Source organism: Rhineura floridana, unplaced genomic scaffold, assembly GCF_030035675.1.
Source record: "Rhineura floridana isolate rRhiFlo1 unplaced genomic scaffold, rRhiFlo1.hap2 scaffold_24, whole genome shotgun sequence".
Lineage (NCBI taxonomy): Eukaryota > Metazoa > Chordata > Lepidosauria > Squamata > Rhineuridae > Rhineura > Rhineura floridana.
Genome location: NW_026902527.1, coordinates 7,994 through 35,164, shown reverse-complemented (window position 1 = coordinate 35,164; position 27,171 = coordinate 7,994). Strand labels below are relative to the sequence as shown.

Below are 27,171 nucleotides of genomic sequence, written 5' to 3'. Positions count from 1 at the left end.
TGTTAAACATGAGAACATTAGAAGAGCCTGCTGGATCAGGCCAGTGGCCCATCTAGTCCAGCATCCCGTTCTCACAGTGGCCAACCAGGTGCCTGGGGGAAGCCCGCAAGCAGGACCCGAGTGCAAGAACACTCTCCCCTCCTGAGGCTTCCGGCAACTGGTTTTCAGAAGCATGCTGCCTCTGACTAGGGTGGCAGAGCACAGCCATCATGGCTAGTAGCCATTGATAGCCCTGTCCTCCATGAATTGGTCTAATCTTCTTTTAAAGCCATCCAAGCTGGTGGCCATTACTGCATCTTGTGGGAGCAAATTCCATAGTTTAACTATGCGCTGAGTAAAGAAGTACTTCCTTTTGTCTGTCCTGAATCTTCCAACATTCAGCTTCTGTGAATGTCCACGAGTTCTAGTATTATGAGAGAGAAGAACTTTTCTCTATCCACTTTCTCAATGCCATGCATAATTTTATACACTTCTATCATGTCTCCTCTGACCTGCCTTTTCTCTAAACTAAAAAGCCCCAAATGCTGCAACCTTTCCTCATAAGGGAGTCGCTCCATCCCCTTGATCATTCTGGTTGCCCTCTTCTGAACCTTTTCCAACTCTATAATATCCTTTTTGAGAGGAGGCGACCAGAACTGTACACAGTATTCCAAATGCGGCCGCACCATAGATTTCTACAACGGCATTATGATATCGGCTGTTTTATTTTCAATACCTTTCCTAATTATCGCTAGCATGGAATTTGCCTTTTTCACAGCTGCCGCACACCGGGTCGACATTTTCATCGTGCTGTCCACTACAACCCCGAGGTCTCTCTCCTGGTCGGTCACCGCCAGTTCAGACCCCATGAGCGTATATGTGAAATTCAGATTTTTTGCTCCAATATGCATAATTTTACACTTGTTTATATTGAATTGCATTTGCCATTTTTCCGCCCATTCACTCAGTTTGGAGAGGTCTTTTTGGAGCTCTTCCCAATCCCTTTTTGTTTTAACAACCCTGAACAATTTAGTGTCGTCAGCAAACTTGGCCACTTCACTGCTCACTCCTAATTATAGGTCATAAATGAACAAGTTGAAAAGTACAGGTCCCAATACCGATCCTTGAGGGACTCCACTTTCTACAGCCCTCCATTGGGAGAACTGTCAGTTTATTCCTACTCTCTGCTTTCTGCTTCTTAACCAATTCCTTATCCACAAGAGGACCTCTCTTATTCCATGACTGCTAACCTTCCTCAGAAGCTGGCTCTGCTTCAGCAAGGCTTGTTCTTCTATGTGCTTAGTTAATCTAGCTTTAATAATACTTTCTACCAGTTTTCCAGGGACAGAAGTTAAGCTAACTGGCCTGTAATTTCCGGGATCCCCTCTAGATCCCTTTTTGAAGATTGGCGTTACATTTGCCACTTTCCAGTCCTCAGGCACGGAGGAGGAACCAAGGGACAAGTTACATATTTTAGTTAGTAGATCAGCAATTTCACATTTGAGTTCTTTGAGAACTCTCGGGTGGATGCCATCCGGGCCCGGTGATTTGTCAGTTTTTATATTGTCCATTAAGCTTAGAACTTCCTCTCTCGTTACCACTATTTGTCTCAGTTCCTCAGAATCCCTTCCTGCAAATGTTAGTTCAGGTTCAGGGATCTGCCCCATATCTTCCACTGTGAAGACAGATGCAAAGAATTCACTTAGCTTCTCTGCAATCTCCTTATCGTTCTTTAGTACACCTTTGACTCCCTTATCATCCAAGGGTCCAATCGTCTCCCTAGATGGTCTCCTGCTTTGAATGTATTGATAGAATTTTTTGTTGTTGGTTTTTATGTTCTTAGCAATGTGCTCCTCAAATTATTTTTTAGCATCCCTTATTGTCTTCTTGCATTTTTTTTGCCAGAGTTTGTGTTCTTTTTTATTTTCTTCATTCGGACAAGACTTCCATTTTCTGAAGGAAGACTTTTTGCCTCTAAGAGCTTCCATGACTTTGCTCAACCATGCTGGCATCTTCTTGGCCCTGGCGGTACCTTTTCTGATCTGCGGTATGCACTCCAGTTGAGTTTCTAATATAGTGTTTTTAAACAACTTCCAAGCATTTTCAAGGGATGTGGCCCTCTGGACTTTGTTTTTCAGCTTTGTTTTTACCAATCCCCTCATTTTTGTGAAGTTTCCTCTTTTGAAGTCAAATGTGACCGTGTTGGATTTTCTTGGCAATTGGCCAGTTACATGTATGTTTAATTTAATAGCACTGTGGTCACTGCTCCCAATCGGTTCAACAACACTTACATCTCGCACCGGTCCCCACTGAGGATTAAGTCCAGGGTTGCCATCCCTCTGGTCGGTTCCATGACCAACTGGTCTAGGGAATAGTCATTTAGAATACCTAGACACTTTGCTTCTTTGTCATGACTGGAACACATATGCGGCCAGTCTATGTCCGGGTAGTTGAAGTCACCCATTACTACCACATTTCCTAGTTTGGATGCTTCCTCAATTTCATATCTCATCTCAAGGTCTCCCTGAGCATTTTGATCAGGGGGACGATAGATCGTTCCCAGTATTAAGTCCCTCCAGGGGCATGGTATCACCACCCACAACGATTCTGTGGAGGAGTCCGCCTTTTTTTGGGTTTTGAGCTTGCTGGATTCAATGCCTTCTTTCATGTATAGAGCGACTCCGCCACCAATACGTCCTTCCCTGTCCTTCCGATATAGTTTATATCCAGGGATAACCGTATCCCACTGGTTTTCTCCATTCCACCAGGTCTCCGTTATGCTCACTATATCAATGCTCTTCTCTAAGACCAAACACTCCATTTCTCCCATCTTGGTTCGGAGGCTCCTAGCATTAGCGTACAGGCACTTGTAAGCAGTGTCTCTCTTCAAGTGTCTTTGGCACTTGTGGTTTGGCCTGTGGTAATTTTGCTCTTCTGAATTTATATCCTGTGCCCCTGCTCTCACAATGCCTACTTCTAGGGCTACCTCTTTTAAAATTTCATCATTTCTTTGGTTTTTATCCCAGGCGGGAGGTTTATTCCGAACCGGACCTTTCTCAGCTCCTGTCGGGTTTCCCCCCTCAGTCAGTTTAAAAGGTGCTGGCTTCTGGCCACTCCTGGGTTAACCTTCTCTATCCAGTATCAACTTTGGCCAAACACAGTGCCACAATTGCTGCCACTGTTTGCCAAAGCTTTGTTGCCAGGGACAGAAGAGGAGAGAGATAACAATGTGCCAGGGAATTCCTATACCTTAACCTCTAAATTACCACAGCATTTAAAGGACATTTCCCCACTTATTTTAAACCAAGAGACAGCAAAGGATAATAATCAAGGAAAAGGAAATCACACCCATTCCAGACACATTCAGAACTTGGCTACCTGTTTCCCTGGATTGCAAGACTGTTCAGACGTTACTTTATTTCCTGCAACCCTTTGCTCTTATATTTGCTCTTACATTTGCTCTTGGGAACCAGAGTGTGTGAACTTGCCACCTACCTGTCCCATGAAACACACCTCCTTGAGAGGAGGGGGATCTCTTGCTAGGGGTAAGAACAAGCGCTTTGCCCTGAAGTGTGCCTAAATGGTGCGTATATATATATTTAACCCAAGAAATGCAGGTCCAAACCAGACTAAAGCAAAGCTTGATTTTATTGAGAAAAAGAGTAGAACAGCGTTACAGAATTACTTGGGTGCGTGGCAGCATTAATCATTGATATCCTAACCCATTCATAACTTTAAACTAAAGAGATTAAAGGACCCTATTCCTATTAAAAGTAGGAATGATTACCTCTCCTAGGCCCTGAATGGGCGGCTGAATACAGCTGAAGCTATGTGGAAGAGCTCTGATCCAAAACCAGGAAGGAATCTCTTGGTCTCCAGGGTTTGCACCAAGACCCAGAGTCTCCCCGGTTCTGTCCCTGCAGTCCCTCCATGCATTCCTTGAGAGCGTAGCACACAGGTTGGAGCTCTGATCTCTCTGGCCCCCCTTCTCCTTATCTCTCTAGATTCAAGCCTCATTTTTAAAAAACTTTTTCCACTCTCCCCCTCCTGCAAAGGAGGGGACTGGGAATCTGCTGATTTTTTGCGTGTGTGTGTGCCTGCATGAGAGTTTCTTACTGACCCTGAAAAACTAAGGCTCCTTACAATGAACAATGGAGGATTGTACGGTGAGTGAGGGAAGTCTGCCAAAGAAGAAAACATTTATGCCGTAGCTTTTGGTTAATTCTGTTTCTTAATGCTGCCCTTGTTGTTCTTCGCACAACACCTGTGGAACTCATAACCAGCCATACCAGCGGGGCAGGGGTGTGAGAGGTGGGGGTGGGAGTTATAGTTCCTGGCCTTGCACCTCCTGGGTTCCACTTGAACCAAAATGGGGTTAGCCAAGCAATCGTAACACTTCTTTGATGAGAAGTAAGGTACCTACTCTGACTGAATCTCTTTCCACACTCCAAGCATCGATAACATTGGTCCCTTCTGAGTTCTTTGATGTTGTGTAAAAGAGCTACTCCACCTGAAGGTCTTTCCACACTCCAGACATTTATTAGGTTTGTCCTATGTGTGAGATCTGTGATGAGAAGTAAGTTGATCACCCCGACTGAAGGTCTTTCCACACTCCAGGCATTTATAAGGTTTGTCTTCCATGTGAGTTCTTTGATGCGAAGTAAGGCTGTCACTCTGACTGAAGGTCTTTCCACACTCCAAACATTTATAAGGTTTGTCCCCTGTGTGAGTTCTTTGATGCGAAGTAAGGGTGGTACTCTGAGTGAAGCTCTTTCCACACTCCAAGTATTTATAAGGTTTGTCTCCCGTGTGAGTTCTTTGATGCACAGTAAGGGTGGTACTCTGACTGAAGCTCTTTCCACACGCCAAGCATTCATAAGGTTTGTCCCCTGTGTGAGTTCTTCTATGTTTACTAAAGGCACTACTGTCACTGAAGCTCTTTCCACACTCCAAGCATTCATAAGGTTTGTCCCCTGTGTGAGTTCTTTGATGCAAAATAAGGTGGCTACTCTGACTGAAGCTCTTTCCACACTCCAAGCATTTATAAGGTTTGTCCTCTGTGTGAGATCTGTGATGCGAAGTAAGTTGGTCACCCCGATTGAAGGTCTTTCCACACTCCAGGCATTTATAAGGTTTGTCCCCTGTGTGACTTCTTTGATGCAAAGTAAGGTTTCCACCCTGACTGAAGCTGTTTCCACATTCCAAGCATTCATAAGGTTTGTCCCCTGTGTGAGTTCTTCTATGTTTACTAAAGGCACTACTGTCACTGAAGCTCTTTCCACAATCCAAGCATTCATAAAGTTTGTCCCCTGTGTGAGTTCTTTGATGCGCAGTAAGGTTACTACTCCACCTGAAGGTCTTTCCACACTCCAGACATTTATAAGGTTTGTCCCCTGTGTGACTTCTTTGATGCAAAGTAAGGTTTCCACCCTGACTGAAGCCCTTTCCACACTCAAAGCATTTATAAGGTTTGTCTCCCGTGTGAGTTCTTTGATGCGAAGTAAGGCTGTCACTCCGACTGAAGCTCTTTCCACATTCGAAGCATTTATGAGGTTTTTCCCCTGTGTGAGACCTTTGATGTGAAGTAAGGGTGCTACTGTGACTGAAGCTCTTTCCACATTCCAAGCATTTATAAGGTTTGTCTCCCGTGTGAGTTCTTTGATGCGAAGTAAGGGTGGTACTCCGACTGAAGCTCTTTCCACACTCCAAGCATTTATAAGGTTTGTCTCCCGTGTGAGTTCTTTGATGCGAAGTAAGGGTGCTACTCTGACTGAAGCTCTTTCCACACTCCAAGCATTTATAAGGTTTGTCCCCTGTGTGAGTTGTTCTATGTTTACTAAAGGCACTACTGTCACTGAAGCTCTTTCCACACTCCAAGCATTCATAAGGTTTGTTCCCTGTGTGAGTTCTTTGATGCAAAATAAGGTGGGTACTCTGACTGAAGCTCTTTCCACACTCCAAGCAGTTATAAGGTTTGTCCCCTGTGTGAGTTCTTCTATGTTTACTAAAGGCACTACTGTCACTGAAGCTCTTTCCACACTCCAAGCATTCATAAGGTTTGTCCCCTGTGTGAGTTCTTTGATGCAAAATAAGGTGGCTACTCTGACTGAAGCTCTTTCCACACTCCAAGCATTCATAAGGTTTGTCCCCTGTGTGAGTTCTGTGATGTGAAGTAAGGCTGCCACTCTGAATGAAACTCTTTCCACACTCCAAGCATTCATAAGGTTTGTCCCCTGTGTGAGTTTTTCTATGTTTACTAAAGGCACTACTGTCACTGAAGCACTTTCCACACTCCAAGCATTCATAAGGTTTGTCCCCTGTGTGAGTTCTTTGATGCGAAGTAAGGCTGCTACTCTGACTGAAGCTCTTTCCACATTCCAAGCATTCATAAGGTTTGTCCCATGTGTGAGTTCTTTGATGCGAAGTAAGGGTGGTACTCCGACTGAAGCTTTTTCCACACTCCAAGCATTTATGAGGTTTTTCTCCCGTGTGTGTTCTGTGGTGTGAAGTGAGGCTGCCACTCTGAATGAAGCTCTTTCCACACTCCAAGCATTTATAAGGTTTGTCCCCTGTGTGAGTTCTTCTATGTTTACTAAAGGCACTACTGTCACTGAAGCTCTTTCCACACTCAAAGCATTTATAAGGTTTCTCTCCTGTGTGAGTTCTTTGATGTGAAGTAAGGCTGTCACTCCGACTGAAGCTTTTTCCACACTCCAAGCATTTATGAGGTTTGTACCCTGTGTGCATCTGTCGCTCCTCTTGTCTCTTTGCTCCATCTTGACTCTTCAGTTTCTGCTCCTGCATCTGCTCCTCAGCTTTTTCCAGTGATACTTCTGATGGTTCCCCCTCAGCCTTGACTCCCCAGATGTAGCCTGATGGAATGAAAAGGAAAGGAGATAAAATGATGTGGATAAATCTTGTGAATGCATTATGATTTGTTCTTTGAAAACATATTTCTGGGAGTTCTGTTGACATCAGAGTTTAACTGTCGAAGCTCGACGCCTTGTACGGAGTTATTTTAGCAGTAGGTGCTTGGACATGTAATGAAAGCGGGGAGGGCAACTCCCACCCACTGTCACTATGTAGTGAAAGGCTTGAGCCCACCAGCTGTCTGCCTTCACCATCCCAGGAGTCAATCCCCAGCTTTGGGCAATTGATCCCAGCAAGTCCTGCTTTGACAAGGTTGTGCATGCTCACACCAACCCTGCAAGGTAGTAACTGCCACCACCCTTCTAGCTGGTTAGTACTCTGGGGTGAAGGGAACTGCAGAGCCCAGTTAAAACACCAGAGCTTCTCAGGAGAAGAGTATGGATGCACTCCTTGTCCCTTCTAAAGTCTCAGGTAAAACATTCCTCTGTTACACGGTAGTTGTAGTCGAATGGCAAGGACTGAAGTTAGAAACTAAACCCCCTCTCTGGAGTGAACACACGGTTAAGATAATTAAAATTTATTAAAAAGAAAATAAGAAAAGCATAAAAGTTTTACAAATAACAAAGAGGTACACACAATAAATTTTAGTAGCAATTTAGATCCTGTTACCAGACTCCCAAAAAGTTCAGGTTTAAAAAGGAAGACAGCAAGAGACTTTTGGCACAAATTAAAATCACAAAAGCTTCCTAGCCTAAGCTATACTTACAGACCATAAGATCTGCAGATGAATAGCCTTCCTCCCCTCAGGGAACTTGCGTGTCGGGATGAAAATGGAGCCACACCAGAATGTCATCTATGCAATAGGCTGATCCTCCAAAGTGGGACAAAAACCCAAAGTTCTGAGCCCCTTGTTATGGAAGAGATCTTGGCTCAGCCGGAGACAATTAACCAATTGACATTTTCATCAAAAGGATGAAAAAACTATGTTCCCACGGCACCTGGCGCCTCCTCTTGGTTTCCCATTACAAACTCAAGGAGTTTGACAGCCTTAACGGAACCAGGCCCCTTCTGCTGATACGGAGGTGCTAAGCTAACTGTCAGCCGATAGCGCTGTGTTGTAAAATCACCAAGTCACAGTGATGGGGGGAACCAAACGTTTAACTGCTTGCCAGCAGGTTAACAAAACAGATGTCAAGGGGGAAAATCCCCACAAGGCTTTGGTGTTCAGCCATTTTAAATGCAGGCCAGGGTAAAGCTGGCAAGCTGGCATGACAGAACACAGGTTGTGAAAAGAGATGCAGAGAGAGACGACTGTCATAAAAATCTGCTCTCTTGTTCCTCCATTTAAGGTGGACAGCCCAGTACTTATAATGGGGAAATATTATATAGCCATATGATGGGGAATGAAACATACATAAGCAAGTTATATTCTTCTATAAAACCACTTGTATTCAAAAAGGTTCATAACATATTAATAGTTTTGTGAAAGCAAGACTCTTTTTTTCTTTTAGCGCAGTCTTCCCTAACTGTGCTGGATTGTCCTTTAGATAGTTTGGTAGACAGTGCTGGGGAGGAGTCAGTGGTCCTGGTGCACGTTGGCACCAACGACATGGGGAAATGCAGCCGTGAGGTCCTGGAAGCAAAATTTAGGTTGCTAGGTAGGATGCTGAAAGCCAGGACCTCCAAGGTGGCTTTCTCTGAAATGCTACCGGTTCCACGCACAGGACCAGCCAGACAGGCACAGCTTTGCAGTCTCAATGCGTGGATGAGACGATGGTGTCGGGTGGAAGGGTTTGGATTTGTTAGGCACTGGGGAACATTTTGGGACAAGCCAGGCCTGTACAAAAGGGACAGGCTCCACTTGAACCAGAATGGAACCAGACTGCTGGCACTTAAAATTAAAAAGGTGGCAGAGCAGCTTTTAAACTGACTGAGGGGGGAAACCCGACAGGAGCTGAGGAAGGTCCGGTTCGGAATAAACCTCCCCCCTGGGATAAAGACCAAAGAAATGATGACATTTTAAAAGGAGTAGGCCTAGAAGTAGGCATTGTGAGAGCAGGGGCACAGGATATAAATTCAGAAGAGCAAAATTACCACAGCCCAAACCACAAGTGCCAAAGACACTTAAAGAGAGACACTGCTTACAAGTGCCTGTACGCTAATGCTAGGAGCCTCCGAACCAAGATGGGAGAACTGGAGTGCTTGGTCTTAGAGAAGAGCATTGATATAGTGAGCATAACGGAGACCTGGTGGAATGGAGAAAGCCAGTGGGATACGGTTATCCCTGGATATAAACTATATCGGAAGGACAGGGAAGGACGTATTGGTGGCAGAGTCGCTCTATACATGAAAGTAGGGATTGAATACAGCAAGCTCGAAACCCCAAAAGAGGTGGACTCCTCCACAGAATCGTTGTGGGTGGTGATACCATGCCCCAGGAGGGACTTAATACTGGGAACGATCTATCATCCCCCTGATCAAAATGCTCAGGGAGACCTTGAGATGAGATATGAAATTGAGGAAGCATCCAAACTAGGAAATGTGGTAGTAATGGGTGACTTCAACTACCCTGACATAGACTGGCCACATATGTGTTCCAGTCATGACAAAGAAGCAAAGTTTCTAGATATTCTAAATGACTATGCCCTAGACCAGTTGGTCATGGAACCGACCAGAGGGACGGCAACCCTGGACTTAATCCTCAGTGGGGACCGGGACCTGGTGTGAGATGTAAGTGTTGTTGAACCAATTGGGAGCAGTGACCATAGTGCTATTAAATTAATAGCTACAAGACAAAAAACTCAACTCAACTACCTCCCTATCTGAACTACTTGACCTAATTTCAGGATTGATGCTGGAATCCCCAAATCTTCTAGTGTTAGGAGATTTCAACATCCATGCAGAATCTTTCTCCCTAAGATCAACAAAGGACTTCATGACTTCGATGTCAACTATGGGGTTCCAACAATTAGTACGGACCCCAACTCACACTGCTGGCCACACCCTTGACCTTATTTTTCAGCCAGCTTCGGATACGAACGACTTTCAAGTTGATGATATTGTCACTTCCTCATTGTTTTGGTCTGACCACTACCTGATCCAATTTAAGTTATCATTTATGCCTTCTCCAGCTAAGACGCCGCCTCCTATCAAATTATATCGCCCAAGAAGTTTATTAGACCAAGATGTATTCTTATCCAGACTCAAAGACTACCCCGATGTCCATTTGGGAGAACCAATTGACATTCTTACCAACCCCTGGAATAATAGGTTGTCTGAAACAATAGATACAATTGCCCCTCTCCGTCCATTGAAAATGGCCAGACCTAAACCTGCTCCCTGGTTCTCAATAGAACTGTTAAAAATGAAGCGTGTTTATCTGCAATTAGACCGTCGTTGGCAAGAGACAAAGGATCCACTTGATCGGGTTGCTGTCAAAAAATTCGTTAAAACTTATACCTCAGCTAGACATGCAATCCAAAGATCCTTTTACTCAACGGAAATTGCTTTAGCGAATAATCAACCAAAAGAACTTTATCGCATAGTGAATAATCTCCTGCATCTGCCACAATCCGCTTCGCATACAACTCATTCTCAGGCTCGCTGCCAAGAATTTGCAACATTCTTTGAGGCTAAAATTGATCAGATTCGTTCTATCTTAGATCATACCACCACAACAGACGAAAATAATACTACATCTGAAACTCATGACTCCTCTCTTTTTTCTACCTTTCAATTTGTTTTCCCTGAAGACATCTCCCAATCTCTGAAGGGAATGAATCCCACTACTTGCCCACTCGATCCATGCCCTTCCTGGCTCATAAAAATATCTAGAGCTGAATTAGCTAACTGGCTCAGTGTAATTGTCAACTCCTCCCTCCAACAAGGCAGTTTACCTGAATGTCTGAAGGTAGCTATAATTACCCCATTATTAAAAAAACCTTCTCTTGATTCCGCACTGTTAAATAATTTCCGTCCAGTATCCAATCTGCCTTTTTTGAGCAAAGTCATCAACAGAGCTGTAGCCACTCAATTACAAACATTTCTAGACTCCACCTGCGGCTTCGATCCCTTTCAATCTGGCTTTAGGCCGAATCACGGAACTGAGACAGCTTTAGTTGCTCTAATGGACGATCTTCGGCTAGAACTAGATAAGGGTAATTTATCCCTGCTAGTTCTATTAGATCTATCTGCCGCTTTTGATACTATCGATCATGACATCCTTTTAGATCGCCTATATCAAATAGGATTTAGAAGTATAGTCTTACAGTGGCTCCGCTCCTTCTTAGAGGGAAGGACTCAGAGAGTTGCCCTCGGGGATTATCATTCTACACCCTGGCCTCTACGGTTTGGCGTCCCACAAGGCTCTGTCCTGTCCCCAATGTTGTTTAACATTTATCTGAGACCTTTAGGTAAGATTATTCAGGAATTTGGAATTCATTATCACCAATATGCGGACGATACTCAGCTGTATTGCTCTTTTCCACCGAATGCAAAAGATGCTGTCTATCCCCTTAATCAATGTCTTGTGGCAGTACAAAACTGGATGAACAGGAACAAACTAAAGTTCAATCCAGAAAAAACAGAGGTCATTCTCATCTGAAAAAGTCCTCCACAAGAATTAGGCAATTTACCTTCACTAGATGGAGTTCTCCTTCCCCTAAAGTCTCAAGTCCGTAGCTTGGGCATAATTTTGGATTCAGCTCTGACCGTAGAACCCCAGATTACGGCTGTTTCTAGAACGGCTTTTGCTAAATTAAAACTCGTTCGTCAACTTTGACCATTTCTGGGAATGTCTGATTTAAGAAAAGTTACTCAAGCACTAGTGACCTCGCGATTAGACTATTGTAATTCCCTATACATCGGACTACCTGCAAAATCGCTCCAACCACTTAAATTAGTTCAAAGTGCAGCAGCAAGAATGATCACTAGAACCAGTCCGTGGGTCCACGCCACGCCCCTTCTTTATCATCTACATTGGCTCCCCATCGAATTCCGGCACCAGTTCAAGATTCTGGTTCTAACATTTAAAGCCCGACACGGATTAGCACCGATATATCTGACTAATCGTCTCTCTGAATTCCAGTCTTCCCATCCTATCAGATCGACCACCGAATCTACTCTGATTGTTCCATCAACATTTACCATCCGACACACGGCTATCAGAAATAAGACTTTCTCGGTTGCCGCTCCCTCCTTATAGAACCAGCTTCCGCCTGAGATACGACTTTCCACTTCTATCATCGATTTCCGGCGCCAGATAAAAACATTTTTATTTTACCAAGCTTTTAACGTCTGATTGAAAATGTTGTAGAAAATTGTTTTAGTAGATATACTTTCATATTTTTTAATTGCGTTATCTAGTAGTAAATGGACAGTTCTCCCAATGGAGGGCTGTAGAAAGTGGAGTCCCTCAAGGATCAGTATTGGGATGTGTACTTTTCAACTTGTTCATTAATGACCTAGAATTAGGAGTGAGCAGTGAAGTGGCCAAGTTTGCTGACGACACTAAATTGTTCAGGGTTGTTAAAACAAAAAGGAATTGCGAAGAGCTCCAAAAAGACCTCTCCAAACTGAGTGAATGGGTGGAAAAATGGCAAATGCAATTCAATATAAACAAGTGTAAAATTATGCATATCGGAGCAAAAAACCTTAATTTCACATATACGCTCATGGGGTCTGAACTGGCAGTGACCGACCAGGAGAGAGACCTCGGGGTTGTAGTGGACAGCACGATGAAAATGTCGACCCAGTGTGCGGCAGCTGTGAAAAAGGCAAATTCCATGCTAGCGATAATTAGGAAAGGTATTGAAAATAAAACAGCCAATATCATAATGCCGTTGTATAAATCTATGGTGCGGCCGCATTTGGAATACTGTGTACAGTTCTGGTCGCCTCATCTCAAAAAGGATATTCTAGAGTTGGAAAAGGTTCAGAAGAGGGCAACCAGAATGATCAAGGGGATGGAGCGACTCCCTTACGAGGAAAGGTTGCAGCATTTGGGGCTTTTTAGTTTAGAGAAAAGGCGGGTCAGAGGAGACATGATAGAAGTGTATAAAATTATGCATGGCATTGAGAAAGTGGATAGAGAAAAGTTCTTCTCCCTCTCTCATAATACTAGAACTCGTGGACATTCAAAGAAGCTGAATGTTGGAAGATTCAGGACAGACAAAAGGAAGTACTTCTTTACTCAGCGCATAGTTAAACTATGGAATTTGCTCCCACAAGATGCAGTAATGGCCACCAGCTTGGATGGCTTTAAAAGAAGATTAGACCAATTCATGGAGGACAGGGCTATCAATGGCTACTAGCCGTGATGGCTGTGCTCTGCCACCCTAGTCAGAGGCAGCATGCTTCTGAAAACCAGTTGCCAGAAGCCTCAGGAGGGGAGAGTGTTCTTGCACTCGGGTCCTGCTTGCGGGCTTCCCCCAGGCACCTGGTTGGCCACTGTGAGAACAGGATGCTGGACTGGATGGGCCACTGGCCTGATCCAGCAGGCTCTTCTTATGTTTGGAACTACTTGAATTCAAAACAAGTGATAACACTGTAAAAATGGATAAGATGTAAAAAAAGAATTGCAGTAAAATGCTTAGCTAAATTTCTTTACTCATTTACTGGAGCGCTCAGCTCATGCTGAAAGGGGACTTTCATGTGAAGCACTGTACGTTCCCAAATGCACGAGAACATGATGCAGAAAGCACAGTACCTAGGCAAGTACCTACGCATTGCCTATGCAAATAACTGTGCAATACTATAATGCCTATGTCATCCTGTGTCATACTGATGTGTTAAATCCTGATTGGTAGATGCTAAAGTCTTTGTCCTGAAATGTATAAAAAACCCAGGCCAACGGTGCCAAGTTGCAGTCCTCCACCCAATAGGCTTGTCATCGAATAAAGGCCGACCTGCAGCTCACATCCCCTCTCTCCCTCCCTCCCAAAATGTTACCCCCCTGATACCTACAATATAAGATGAGACTGGAAGATGAGACCCCCAGGACAGATGGCACTCTGTGAGCTACTGGGGAAGAACAACGGACAAGTACGCATAGTGCTATGACTAAGGATGCAGCTGGGTCATGGCTGAAAGGATGCAGCTGGGTCATGGCCGAAAGGAAGCCCAGAGGCTGATGCACACAATGTGAAAAGAGAGTCCAGAGTTGTGCAACATACACAATAGGAACACGGAATGTGAGAAGCATGAACCAGGGAAAGTTAGAAATTGTCAAGCAAGACATGGAACACATCAACATTACAATAGTTGGTGTGACTGAATTGAAATGGATGGGAAAGGGACATTTTCAGGCAACTATACAGTATTTTATGTAGGAAATGATAAATTAAGAAAAAACAGGGTTGCTTTAATAGTGAGAAGTGACGTAGAAAAAGCAATTAGGAGCTATAATGCAAAGGCTGAGTGAGTAATATCAATGAGATTTCATGGGAAACCTATCAATGTAACCACCATCTAAGTCTATGCTCCAACAGCAAACAGAGAAGAGGAGGAAAGTGAGAGATTTTATGCAGAAGTACAGGAAGAAATTAAAGGGAAATTTAGGCCAAGAGTAGGGATGTTGAATAATCAACATGGGAACACACTGACTGACTGAGACGAAATAAAAGGAAGATGGAAGCAGTACACTGAAGAACTCTATACAAGAGATGCAAGGATGACAGATTCATTCATGGAGGAACCGTATCATGAATAACCAGAAATTTTAGGATGTGAGGTGAAAGGTGTTCTTAAAATACTTGGAAGAAACAAATCACCAGGAACAGATGGCATACCAGTAGAGTTGCTACAAGCTACTGAGACTGAATCTGTCCACATTTTGAGAAAACTTTGTCAACAAATATGGAAAAGAAAACAATGGCCCACAGACTGGAAGCGTTCAGTAGACATCCCAACTCCAAAGAAAGGGGATCCCAGGGACTGTAGTAGTTTTTGAACTATTGCCTTAATATACCATGCAAGGAAAGTAAAGGCTCTTACCATATATGGAGGGAGAAGGGCCAGATGTTGAAGCTGGTTTTAGAAAGGGAAGAGGTACCACAGATTGCATTGCAAACATAAGCTGAATAATGGAACGGACCAAGAAATATCAGAAGGAAATCACACTGTGCTTTATAGATTATAGCAAACATTATATGTGTGTATGGTTTTAATACTGGAAATAGTTTAATTTTATTTTAATGTAGACTTTGTATGTTTTTAATTATATGTATTTTTATCTGGAAGCCGCCGTGAGTTCCAGTTTTGGAAAACAACGGGGTATAAATAAAGACAGTAACAATAACAATAATAAAGCCTTTGACTGTGTAGATCATGAAAAACTATGGAATGCTTTAAAAGAAATGGGGGTGCCACAGCATCTGATTGTCCTGATGCGCAACCTATACTCTGGACAAGAGGCTACTGTAAGGACAGAATATGGAGAAATGGATTGGTTCCCCATTTGTTTAAATCTATATGCAGAACATATCATACAGAAAGCGGATTGGACCAAGAAGAAGGAGGTGTGAAAATTGGAGGGAGAAATATCAGCAACTTAAGATATGGAGACGATACCATACTACTAGCAGAAACCAGTAATGATTTGAAAAGAATGCTGATGAAAGTGAAAGAGGAAAGCACAAAAGCAGGACTACAGCTGAACGTCAAGAGACTGAAGTAATGACAACAGAAGATTTATGTAACTTTAAAGTTGTCAACAAGGACACTGAACTTGGCACAGTCATTAACCAAAGTGGAGACCGTGTTTTCCTTATGTTAAAACCTGTAAATATAGTTAAGTGCGGGTTTATGAAGGCATATATGGAAAGTGAATTGAATGAGAGGGGGGAGAGCATGGGATGGAAGGCTGGAGAATGTTGGATGATGAGTTATTTGGATGGGTTGGTTGGCAGAGTTCTGACGGAGGGTTGGATTATATTTGGCTGATATTTAGACAGTATATATATGACCATAAACATAAAGAGTGACACTATGTGAAACCATATGCTTGTTAAACATTCCTAAAGTAATCTTGTTATTTCCTGGTGTTAGCAAAGAAATACTTTTATTGGTTTACCAAATGCCTGATCCTTGGCTGGGGAAATATACAGACCAGAAGGGAGGGCAGGGTAATTACCAAGGCTGAAGGGAAACTGTATCTAATGGTGGCAGCAGTGGAGATATTGTAACATCATCAAGTATCCAGAGCAACCCAGGATTGTATGCTTTCTAGACAAAGATACAGGGGGGTTGTGGACAGCAAGGGCACCCAGACACAAAGTAAGAAGCTATAGAGAGACTGAAGCAAGGTCTCTAGCAGTATTGTTTACAGGGAGTGGCTGGTGGTGCTGCCTAGCAGTGGGATCCTGTGAGATCTGTGCTAGAGCGGAGTGAGAAAAAATAAAAAGGACAATCCTGACTGGTGGTGTCCTGAGGTGGTGCCTAGTGAAAGGCGGTAGCCACAAGCAGGTGGGAACCTGACAGGTGGAGCCAAAAGTTGGGATAGTCACAGAGACAATAGTCAAGAAATCAGAATAAGTCTTGGACTGGGGAGGGTAGCTCTGAGAAAAGATCCTCAAATGCAAAGATGGATCACCGAACACCAAAGTCCAGATCTTTCAGACCATGGTATTCCCCATCTCTATGTATGGATGTGAAAGTTGGACAGTGAAAAGAAAATCAACTCATTTGAAATGTTTTGTTGGAGTAGAGGTTTGTGGGTACCATGTACCGTGAAAAAGACAAATAATTGGGTGTTAGAACAAATTAAACCAGAACTATCACTAGAAGCTAAAATTGTAGTCGTGGTCATTGGCAAGGTACCGGTTCAGAGCCAAACCTCTGCTGTATGAACACACACTGGTCAGTAGAAATAACTTTATGAAAGAATAAAAGAGGCGCACAGTTACAGCAGCAAAATAGGTCCTTCATATCAACATCCAAAAAGGGCAAAGTAAAACCTAGGGAGTTCAGCCACAAGACGAAAACAAGAAAACTATCTAACCTAGTCTAATACAGGTAGACAGTTGCACAGCCCCCCTTTCCTCAGAGAGAGGAACAGTCAGGAGAGGTGATGCAAAATGGGACCTCAGCAGGAAACATCAGGTAGGCAGGATGGGACCCAGGAGAGGAACGAAAGCTAAGGTTGGAGCCCCATACTTATGGCAAACTGCCCAGCAACAGGCCGGATCCAATTAAGCAATCTGGAAATTTCTGCATGAAAAAAGGGCCCATCAATCACCGGCCAAATGAAACATCTTCCCTAAAACTTCCCAGACATTACAACCTTGATGGAGCCCAGCTTCTACTGACAAGGTGGTCTTAGGGTGGGCCTCTGAGTATCCACAGCTGGGAAATTAAACTGCCAACTCAGAGCTCTAATACAGAAGCCAAATGTTAAGATCCCACATTAACAAATGAAACCCCACATTTTTTTGCTATACAACCATCTTGAATTCAGGTTTTCATGACACTTTGGACACCTCATGAGAAGACAATAATGCTGGGAAAAACAGAAGGGAGTAGAAAAGGAGGAAGGCCAAACAAGAGATGGACTGATTCCTTAAAGGAAGCCACAGACCTGATCTTACAAGATCTGAACAGGGTGGTTCACGACAGATGCTCTTGCAGGTCACTGATTCATAGGGTCGCCATAAGTCATAATCAACTTGAAGGCACATAACAACAACAACAGTTTGGCTATGATCTGACAGGGATAAGAGCAGAAAGGTTTGGGTGATAAGAAGATGTTCCTGTGAGAGAGATGCAAGAATAACCAGCAATTTTGGTTTTTGAAGGGTCGGCATAAATTGTAATTGACTTGAAGGCACATAACACCCACACACCTACACTACGTAAGTTCAGCCTGAAGTGATCCAAGAGAGCCCAGTGCCCCACAAACTTAGGTGGGAGGAAATATCCTTAAAAGGTGGGCTGTGATATGCAGCCTTTGTGCCTCATCCACCATCAAGAAAAAGCTCCCACCAATTTGCACCCGTTTGAGGAAAAACGCAGTGGCGTCACTAGGGTTGGTGTCACCCGGTGCGGTAACTCATGGTGTCACCCCCATGGACCTCCTCCCGGACCAGACCATACAGAATCCTTAGTAATGTTTTTTGCACTAATGTTACTCGTAAATTGTAATTCCCGTATATCACTGAATGTAATGGCAATAGTAGTGACATAAACAACTAGCAAAATTAAAATTACACCTTTATATTACAATATTATACGTACAGCCTAAATGTATTTACATTTATACATAGTCTCATGTGGTTAAAGTGAAAATTCGGAGGTGGGAAGCCCCTTTCTGGCCAGTGACCCTTCTCCATATTCCAAATAAAAATGCCACGCATTTTTAAAAAAAGGCTTCGAAGGAACCCTGTTTCCTTTACCTATTAGATTTCTCTGTGCAGGGACATTTTGTGCTGACTTGTACGGAGGAACATCCCCCTCTGCTACTTCCCTCCTGCAATCTGAAGTGACAGACTCCAGCCAGAGACAGATCTCCTGCCTAATGCCTTCCTTCTGGGACTCTCGTGTTACTGTGGTGAGCACCGACAGTGCACTCCTAAGACCTGCGAACATCCTGCAAGCAAATCAGGAGGAATGCTCCCTTGTGGTCGCATTACCCGCCCATGAAGACATCAGAACAAACGCTCAATAAAGATATGAGAGGGTTGAATCCTGCTGCTTCCTAAGTGTGCTTGAAGATGGTAGCCTGAAAGCAGAATTCTCACGAGTGTTTCTTATCCACACTTCACCAGGAGGTCCCGGGGTTATCATTTCAAGAGGATAAAACAATCCCCCAGCTAAGATACAAAGCAAAACATAACTCATGTATAGCTCACGAAATTGGAGCTCTTTGCATGGGTTCCGGTTGGCGCTGCAGGGAAGCAGGGCTCTCATGGCTTTAACAGCTGAGTAGCAGCCTTGCCAAGAGGCCTTTTCTAGTCTGCAACTAAAATTATGGGGAAAGCTTCACCTGTTTGATACTGTATTTGTCAGGCATCTTGTTACTTGTGTGTGACCTCAGATTGATCTTTGGGCTCTCATCCCCACTCCATCTGCAAAAGAGGGTGCACATTTGCTCATGACGTGAAGGGCAAGTACATTTGTGCCATCATCTGTGAGTGCAGCAGAGGGTGTGAGCCACATCCAGTGGACCGGGCCCGGAACATCCTCTTGGCAGTTGGGCACCCCGGTTACCCCAGGGAAAGGCATAGGAGTGGTGGGAGGCCAGGCTTGAGGGAGGAATCCCGAGCGAGTGGGTAGAGGAGGAGACCAGCAGCAGACGACCTGTGAGGCTGAATTCCAGGAAGCAGGACGAAGCTCTGCCAGAAGGGGCTTAGAGTTTGGAGGAGGTTGTGAGGAGAAGCAGACCCTGATCCTGGCTCCCTCATGTCTAATGTAAGGGGGGGAAAGGAAGCACACCGCTCATCCTGCCTGATCCAAGGGCCAGGAGGAGCTGCGGGTGAGAATTGTCAAGTGTAGCCCGTGCATGCAGCAATTCTTACATGGGGCCCTTGGAGGGGCAGCAGTAGAGTCCTAACATCATGCATGCTCTGGGCCCCATGAACCCTCTGGCTGGCTCTGCAAACCTGACTGTGCATTTTTTCTAGGGCTGGCCTTGCATACTTTTTTTATCAGTAACACATATTCCATTTAGGTGTTTGGAACAGTTTCTGTTTTTATTGAAATGCATATTTCTGGTTTAATAACGTAACGTCCATTTAGATTTTACAAATGGACAGTTTGATTTCCTATTTATTTTACTGACATGTTGTGTCCAGTTTAGTAACTGGCATAAATACTTATTTCAGTCTATTTAAGAAAACACATAATATTTGCAAGACATCAGGTTTCCTGGTTAATTTCCTTTCTGCGTTCCCAGTTCTATCTCTTCTTTCTAAAGTCATCCTAGACTTTTGAGGCGTAACGGTAATGTTTCCAGCATTACTTTTGTGCATTACTTGGGATTCTTCTGCTTCTCTGATTTGTGAATAAAAATCATGTGCTTCAAATTGGGCTTCTGTGCAGCGTCGCTCTTCCTTCATGCTCTTTTGGTGCTTAGGAGGCAACAAGGGAGGAGGTGGAGAGCGAGATGGGGTGGAGAAAACAATTGTTTTAAAATTGACAGGAGTGGAAGGAGAAAAGTGCTGGAGGCAATATATCTACACAAAAAAATATGTGTGTTGGGGTATCATCATTGTGGGGGGTGGGGTGAGGGGATGTGAGTCTGTTATGCCATTCTGTTAATCTTATGGATAAAAAATATATTCTACTACCCTCTCTCTGTGTGTGCTGATTTTTAATGTTGTTTTAGGCTACTTAGATGTGCAGCAGCCAAGGCCAGCACCTTGTAGGCAATTTGTTTTTTTTTAAAAAGTAACTAAAATGTAATTGTAGCAATTACTTCTGAGTAAAAGTTAAGTAATCAGTTACTTTCAGAGCAACTGTAATTGTAATGGTCATTACTACTTTTGGGGGGCCATGTAACTGTACCTGTAATTGATTACTTTTTAAAAGTAATCTTGCAAGCTCTGCCTTTCCCTCAGACACAGTTCCCCTTCCCCAATGCAGGCCCTGGAGCCTCCAGTCCAAAGTGGAAGACCGGCATATTATTAAAAGACGTATTAAAAGCAATTCTAACCTTTTACTTATGGCAAACTCCCCTGCAACAGGCCAGCACCAATTAACCAATCAGGAAATTTCTTCATGGCATAAAGGCCCAGCAATCACTGGCCAAATGGAACATCCTTCCTAAAACTTCAAGGGCTTTACGACCTTGAAGGAGCCCGGCTTCTTCTGACAAGGGGGTGTTAGGGTGGGCCTCTGATTACCCCCAGCTGGGAAATAAAGCTGCCAACTCATAGCTCTAATACAGAAGCCAAATGTTAACCTGTTAAAATCCCACACTAACAAAACACAATTCTTTGCTACACAACCATCTGAAATTCAGGTTTTGAAAGTGCAGGAGTCCCCAAGAATTCATGCAATAAACGTGAAGGACTTGCCACTTCGTGGTTAAGCCCAGGCAGCCTTTCTTTCTTTCTTTCTTTCTTTCTTTCTTTCTTTCTTTCTTTCTTTCTTTCAGTTGTATGCCGCCCCATAGCCGAAGCTCCCTGAGCGGTTTACATTAGGGAAGCCACAGGGATGATGGTGACTTTGAGTGGGGAAAATGCCGAGGCAGTGAAGAAGAGGGCTGGACTGGGGCTGCCCAGTGACTGACATTATTCCTCTGGGGAATAGGTGCGGTGGACAAACCTGACCACAAGCGATGATTTGAGCTGACCAGGAAAGACGACGCCCGCCACCCACTCTCCCGCTCCCCACCTTAACCCAATGGGAAACCTATTAACATAACCATCATCCAAATCTACGCTCCATCGTCAAATGCAGAAGAAGAGGAATTGGAGAGATTTTACGCAGAAGTACAGGAGGAAATTGATCACTCACCAAAACAAGATATGTTGATAATCAAGGGGGAATGGGATGCAAAAGTAGGGAACAGAGAAGAACCAGGAATTGTGGGGAAATGGGGCTTAGGAGACAGAAATGAAGCAGGAGAAAGACTGACTGAATTCTGTGAAGCCAACGATTTGTTCCTTGCAAACACAGTTTTTGAGCAACCGAAAAGACAACTGTACACATGGACATCACCAGCTGGTCAATATAGGAATCAAATGGATTATATAATTGGTAGCACAAGATGGAGAAGTTCCACACTTTCTGTGAAAACAAGACCAGGAGCAGACTGCTGTACAGATCATGAACTGGTCGTATCAAAAATCAGAGTAAAGCTAAAGGCTAGGACTGGGGAGGGCAGCTATGAGAGAACTAGAAAAGGTCCTCAAATCGAAAGATGCATCACTGAACACCAAAGTCAGGATCATTCAGTCCATGGTATTCCCGATTTCTAAATATGGATGTGAAAGTTGGACATTGAAAAAGGTGGGTAAGACAAAAATCAACTCGTCTGAAATGTGGTGTTGGAGCCGAGCTTTGCAGATACAATGCACTGCGAAAAAGACAAATAATTGGGAGTTAGAACAATTTAAATCAGAACTGTCACTAGAAGCTAAAATGATGAAATTGAGGTTCTCATACTTTGGACACACCATGAGAAGACATGATTCACTAGAAAAGACAATAATGCTGGGAAAACAGAAGGGAGTAGAAAAAGAGGAAGGGCAAACAAGAGATGGATTGATTCCATCAAGGAAGCCACAGACCTGAACTTACAAGATCTGAACAGGGTGCTTCATGACAGATGCTCTTGGAGGTCACTGATTCATAGGGTCACCATGTCATAATTGACTTGAAGGCACATAAGAAAAACAAAGTTGGCAACGAGGACATTGAACTTGTCAAGGATTATCAATACCTTGGCACAGTCATTAACCAAACTGGAGACAATAGTCAAGAAATCTTGGACTGGCAAGGGTAGCTACAAGAAAAGATCCTCAAATGCAAAGATGCATTTGTGATGTTCCTGTATGTGAATGTAATGTAAATATGGTAAGTGCAGGTTTATTATAGGAAATATGGTAAGTAGAGTGAGTGAGAAGGGTGAGTACATGGGCTGTAGAATGCTGGAGGATGATTGGCTGTGTGTTTGAATGGCTGAAGGTATAAATGAGAGGATGACAGTTGAGTCATGGTGGTGGGGGTTGGACAGGGTGGTTGTAGACAGGGAGGTTGATGTGGAGAGTAAGAGATGGCTGTTGAGAGATTGGATTAGGAGTTCTGAAGCGAATATTAGGAATTAGGAACATAAGAGAAACATATATGAAACCATATGCTTGTCAACGAAATCTATAAGTAATCTTGTTATTCCTAGTGTTATCAATATACTTTTTCTTGGTTTACTTAAAGCCTGATTCCTTAGCAGGGGTGTACAGACCAGGGGCGGAGGCAGAGTAACCAAGGCTGAAGAAGAAATGGTATCGAATGGTGGCAGCAGCAAAGGAAGAGATATTGTATTAACATCCAGTACCACAGAGCAACCCAGAGCTGTGAACTTCATAGGCAAGAGGCTTCAGGGGGGTTGGGAATTACCGATACACACAGACAAAGGGTATCAAAATAGCCAGGAAGAGACTAAGGCACAGTCTAGAGCAGTGTTTCTCAACCATTTTGTTGTTGTTGTTGCTGGACTACAACTCCCATCAGCCCCAGTCAGCATGGCCAATGGTCAGGAATTATGGGAACTGTAGTCCAGCAACAAAAAAATAAAAAGGTTGAGAAACACTAGTCTAGAGGCTATATTGGGTACACAGAATGTTGGGTAGTGTGGCTAGCAGGGGGATCTTTTGAGATCTGTGCTAGAGCGGAGGGAGGTAAAATAAACACGATGATCCTGATCAGGGTGGCCAGAGGTAGGCTACACCTCATAAGGTGGGCCTGACAGCGGTGAGACATCACTAGTGGTCACAGAGAAAGGAGGGAACATCACAGCATCACCGATCACCAAAGTCAAGATCTTTCAGACCATGGTATTCCTGTTCTCTATGTATGGATTTGAAAGTTGGACAGTGAAAAGAAAAATCAACTCATTTGAAATGTGGTATTGGAGGAGAGCTTTGTGTATACACATCATGAGAACAGCTGATTCACTAGAAAAGATAATAATGCTGGGGAAAACAGAAGGAAGTAGAAAAAGAGGAAGGGCAAACAAGAGATGGATTGATTCCATCAAGGAAGCCACAGACCTGAACTTATAAGATCTGAACAGGGTGGTTCACGACAGATCCTGTTGGAGATCATGGGTTCATCGGGTTGCCATAAGTTGTACTCGACGTGAAGGCACAAAACAACAACAACAAGGGTGGGCCTCTGATTACCCGCAGCTGGGAAAGAAAACTGCCAACTCATAGCTCTAATACAGAAGCCAAATGTTAACCTGTTAAGATCCCACATTAACAAATGAAACCCCACAATTCTTTGCTACACAACCATCTTGAATTCAAGTTTCCATGACACTTTGGACACATAATCAGAAGACATGCTCACTAGAAAAGATGAGAAAGTTGGGAAAAACAGAAGGGAGTAGAAAAAGAGGAAGGCCAAACAAGAGATGGATTGATTCCATAAAGGTACCCACAGACCTGAACTTATAAGATCTGAACAGGGTGGTTCATGACAGATTCTATTGGAGGCCACTGATTCATAAGGTCGCCATAAGTTGTAACTGACTTAAAGGCACATAACACACACACACACACACACACTATGTGAGTTCAGCTTTAATTGATCCAAGAGAGCCCAGTATGCCATAAACTTATCTAGGAGGAAATATCTTTAAAAGATGGGCTGAGATATGCAGCCTTTGTCCCTCATCCACCATCAGGAAAAAGCCTGCAGTGGACCAGCCAAACAGCTTTACCCCTGACAGGACCAATATCCTGGAGGTAAGGAGTGACTTAGGATCAGGTAGATACTTGAGCTAAAACGTGGGTTCCCCACTTCCGAGTAAAAGGATTTTGAGGTGCTAAAGAAAAGCTGACTCTTCAGACTGGTGGCAGCAACAGAGGGAGAGTGTTGGTTGTAGGCCTTGCAGTAAGTTAAAGAGGGCTCTGGCTGGGAAGCGCAGGGGGTGCTGTCCTAGGATCCCAGAATTATCAGCACTAAATTGGCATCCCAGAACCTTCCTGTCTGGGAAAAGGGGGTGTAGGAAATGATGGCAGCTGCAACGGATAAACTGAAATGCATTGTGGGTCAGATTTGCGAAGCAGGGGTGCCAGGAAGGGAGTAGGAAGGCTATCCTTAACCTCTCCTAATTCTAACAGCATAAATCGCCATCTCATGAATCTCCTGCTTGATCTCCTTGTACAGAGCTCTCTAGTCTGGATCCAGCTGAGCCCGTTCCTCCTGGGTGAAGTGCAAGGACCCTTCCTCAAAGGTCACCAATCCCCGGAAGAAGAAAACCATTGCCTTCTTCATTGATACTCCGAGGCAAGGCATAGACACTATCTGCCCTCCACTCACGCTCTGAAGAGAGATGGGGCAAGCAGGAACTTTTCCTTTAGAGTTCACAAATCACCCCAGGTCCAGATGGCATCTGATCTTCTAAGAAAAATATGTACGTTCTCTCGAAGACTTGCTACCATATGGACTGGTATCAGGGAAATCAGAGGCCTATCAGCTGTTCCGGGAAAAATAGTGGAAAATATTATTAAAGACAAAATTACCAAACATGGAGTGGAACTCAGCAATCATGGGAGATCGGGAAATATGCTCTCATGCATCAGGAATTGTTTAAAGATCAGGAAGGAGAAAGTCGGAATAAATGAACAGTTCTCCCAATGGAGGGATGTAAGAAGTGTCCCCCCGCCTATCATCAGGATTAGGACCTGTGCTTTTAAACTTGTTGCTAAATGACATGGATTTACTGTTGATATCAAGTTCAGGGTGATTAAATAAAGAGGGATGGTTTCGGTCCAGTTTATCTAAAGGAGCGCCTCCAGCATCACCAGATGTGCCGCCTTACAAGATGAGCCTCACAAGACCTTCTCTCGGTCCCGCCAGTGAAAACAATCAGGCTGGTGCAGACTAGAGAGAGGGCATTCTCGATTGTGGCCCCCACCCTCTGGAACTCTCTCCCATACGATCTTCGCAATGCCCCCTCCTTGGTAAGCTTTCGCCAAGGATTAAAAACATGGCTATTTCAGCGGGCATACAGGATCCCTAGCAAATTTTAGTATATAACGTACAGATGTGAGTGGGTTGATTAGTTGAAGACTGTATTTATATGTCATATTTATATTGTATTTATTTGCTGTATCTTATTTTAAATTATGTGCGCCGCCTAGAGTGGCCGTTCACTCGGCCAGATAGGCGGCATAAAAATAAAATATTATTATTATTATTATTATTATAGGAACTCCAAAAGGAACTTTCCAAAGAGCAAATGCAATTAAATGAAAGCAAGTGTAAAGTGATGCACAGAAGTAAAAAAATCCAAACTGAACCGGTGGTGACTGACAGGACAGAGACCTTGAGGTCATAGCGGATGCCTCAGTTAAGATATGTTATATCTATGAAATCGATGAATTCCATGTGAAAGATTATTAAGACACAGATTGAAAATAAAACTGTCAATATCTTAACGCCATTATACACATCGAAGATGTGATCCTACTTGGAATGTTGTCTTCAGTTCTGGTTGCCTGATCGCAAAAATAGCATTCCAGAGGTGGAAGAGGTAGAGAAATGGGCAAACAAAATGATCAAGGGTTGCAACATTTGGGGATTTTTGCCATAGAAAAATAGCTTAGAGGAGACACAATAGAAGTGTATGATCACATCAGACCTTTAAAGCACATTCTACACAAATGTAAAGCACATGGCTTCCCCCAACGAATCCTGGATAATAGTTTTTCCTCACTGCGCTACATTCCCAGCACCCTTCATAAACTACAACTCCCAGGACTCTTTGGAGGAAGCCACATGCTTTCAATGTACAGTGTGGATGTGCCATAAAGAAGCGTGGTGTGGAGAAACTGGATAACATCCTCTGATTTAGTAGGGAACTTACACCTGGAGTGTAGGAAGAAAGCAGGAAGTAGCTTCCACGACTTTGCACCCATTTCAGGAGAAACGTCACTCGCTAAGTAGTTTGTCTGCCAGGCTACCCCAGAACAAGGAGGGCAGGGCCACCTTTCTGCTTTCCTGAATTAAACGGCGACCTTAATTCTAACAGAACAGGAAACTGGGGAGGGCTGGCAGAATGGAATTAACGACAGAATAACCTCACTATTCGACTCTCACCGCTGACCCAAAGGAGAAAGGAGGACAGATGAAGAAGCGGCCCATTCAGCGCACTGGTGTCTCCTTAGCTCTGTTCCAACGATCAAGCTTCCACATCTGCAAAGCTTAAGGCCCTGAAATTCATCTCCAGACCCACAGATGTTCCCCGGGCAGAGCTGCAGCCTCCGATCGGGAGGGTCTGTGGGGAGGGGCGCTTAAGGGGGTCCTCGCCCTCTTCCACCCTCCCTTCCTTGCCTACCTTTGTCTCCAGGCTCCCCCTGCGCAACCCCGCTGGCCAACATCGCTGCGCACGAAGAGGGGCTCCTCCGGCGCTTCCAGCCTCCCTTTCTCGCAGAGAGGCGAGGCAGGAAAGGGAAGTCCCTCGTTTGCGCTCCTTCCTCCGGCTCTGTCGTCGCTTGTTAACCCTTCAAGAGCTCCCGGCAGAGAGAGGCTTCTGAACGGGTGGGCCTGGGGAAGTGATCAGGCTCCACTCCGGAGCCTGGAGCCCTTTGCGGTCGGCCAGCCGCTGGCTCTGGACAGCTGAACCTTCTCTTGAGGCTGCTCTTCCAGCGGGCTGAA

At 44.1% G+C, this 27,171-nt stretch overlaps 1 protein-coding gene across 1 annotated transcript; it reads right to left on the bottom strand.

Moving 5' to 3' along the window:
* Positions 1-881: 881 nt before the first annotated feature.
* Positions 882-26,951, bottom strand: LOC133375420 (zinc finger protein 91-like). Its single transcript, XM_061606995.1, has 2 exons — positions 26,852-26,951; positions 882-6,851 (listed from the first exon to the last, which is right to left on the bottom strand). Exons 1-2 carry the CDS (start codon positions 26,892-26,894, stop codon positions 4,531-4,533), a joined length of 2,364 nt encoding a protein of 787 aa, XP_061462979.1. The 5' UTR covers positions 26,895-26,951; the 3' UTR covers positions 882-4,530.
* Positions 26,952-27,171: the final 220 nt, after the last annotated feature.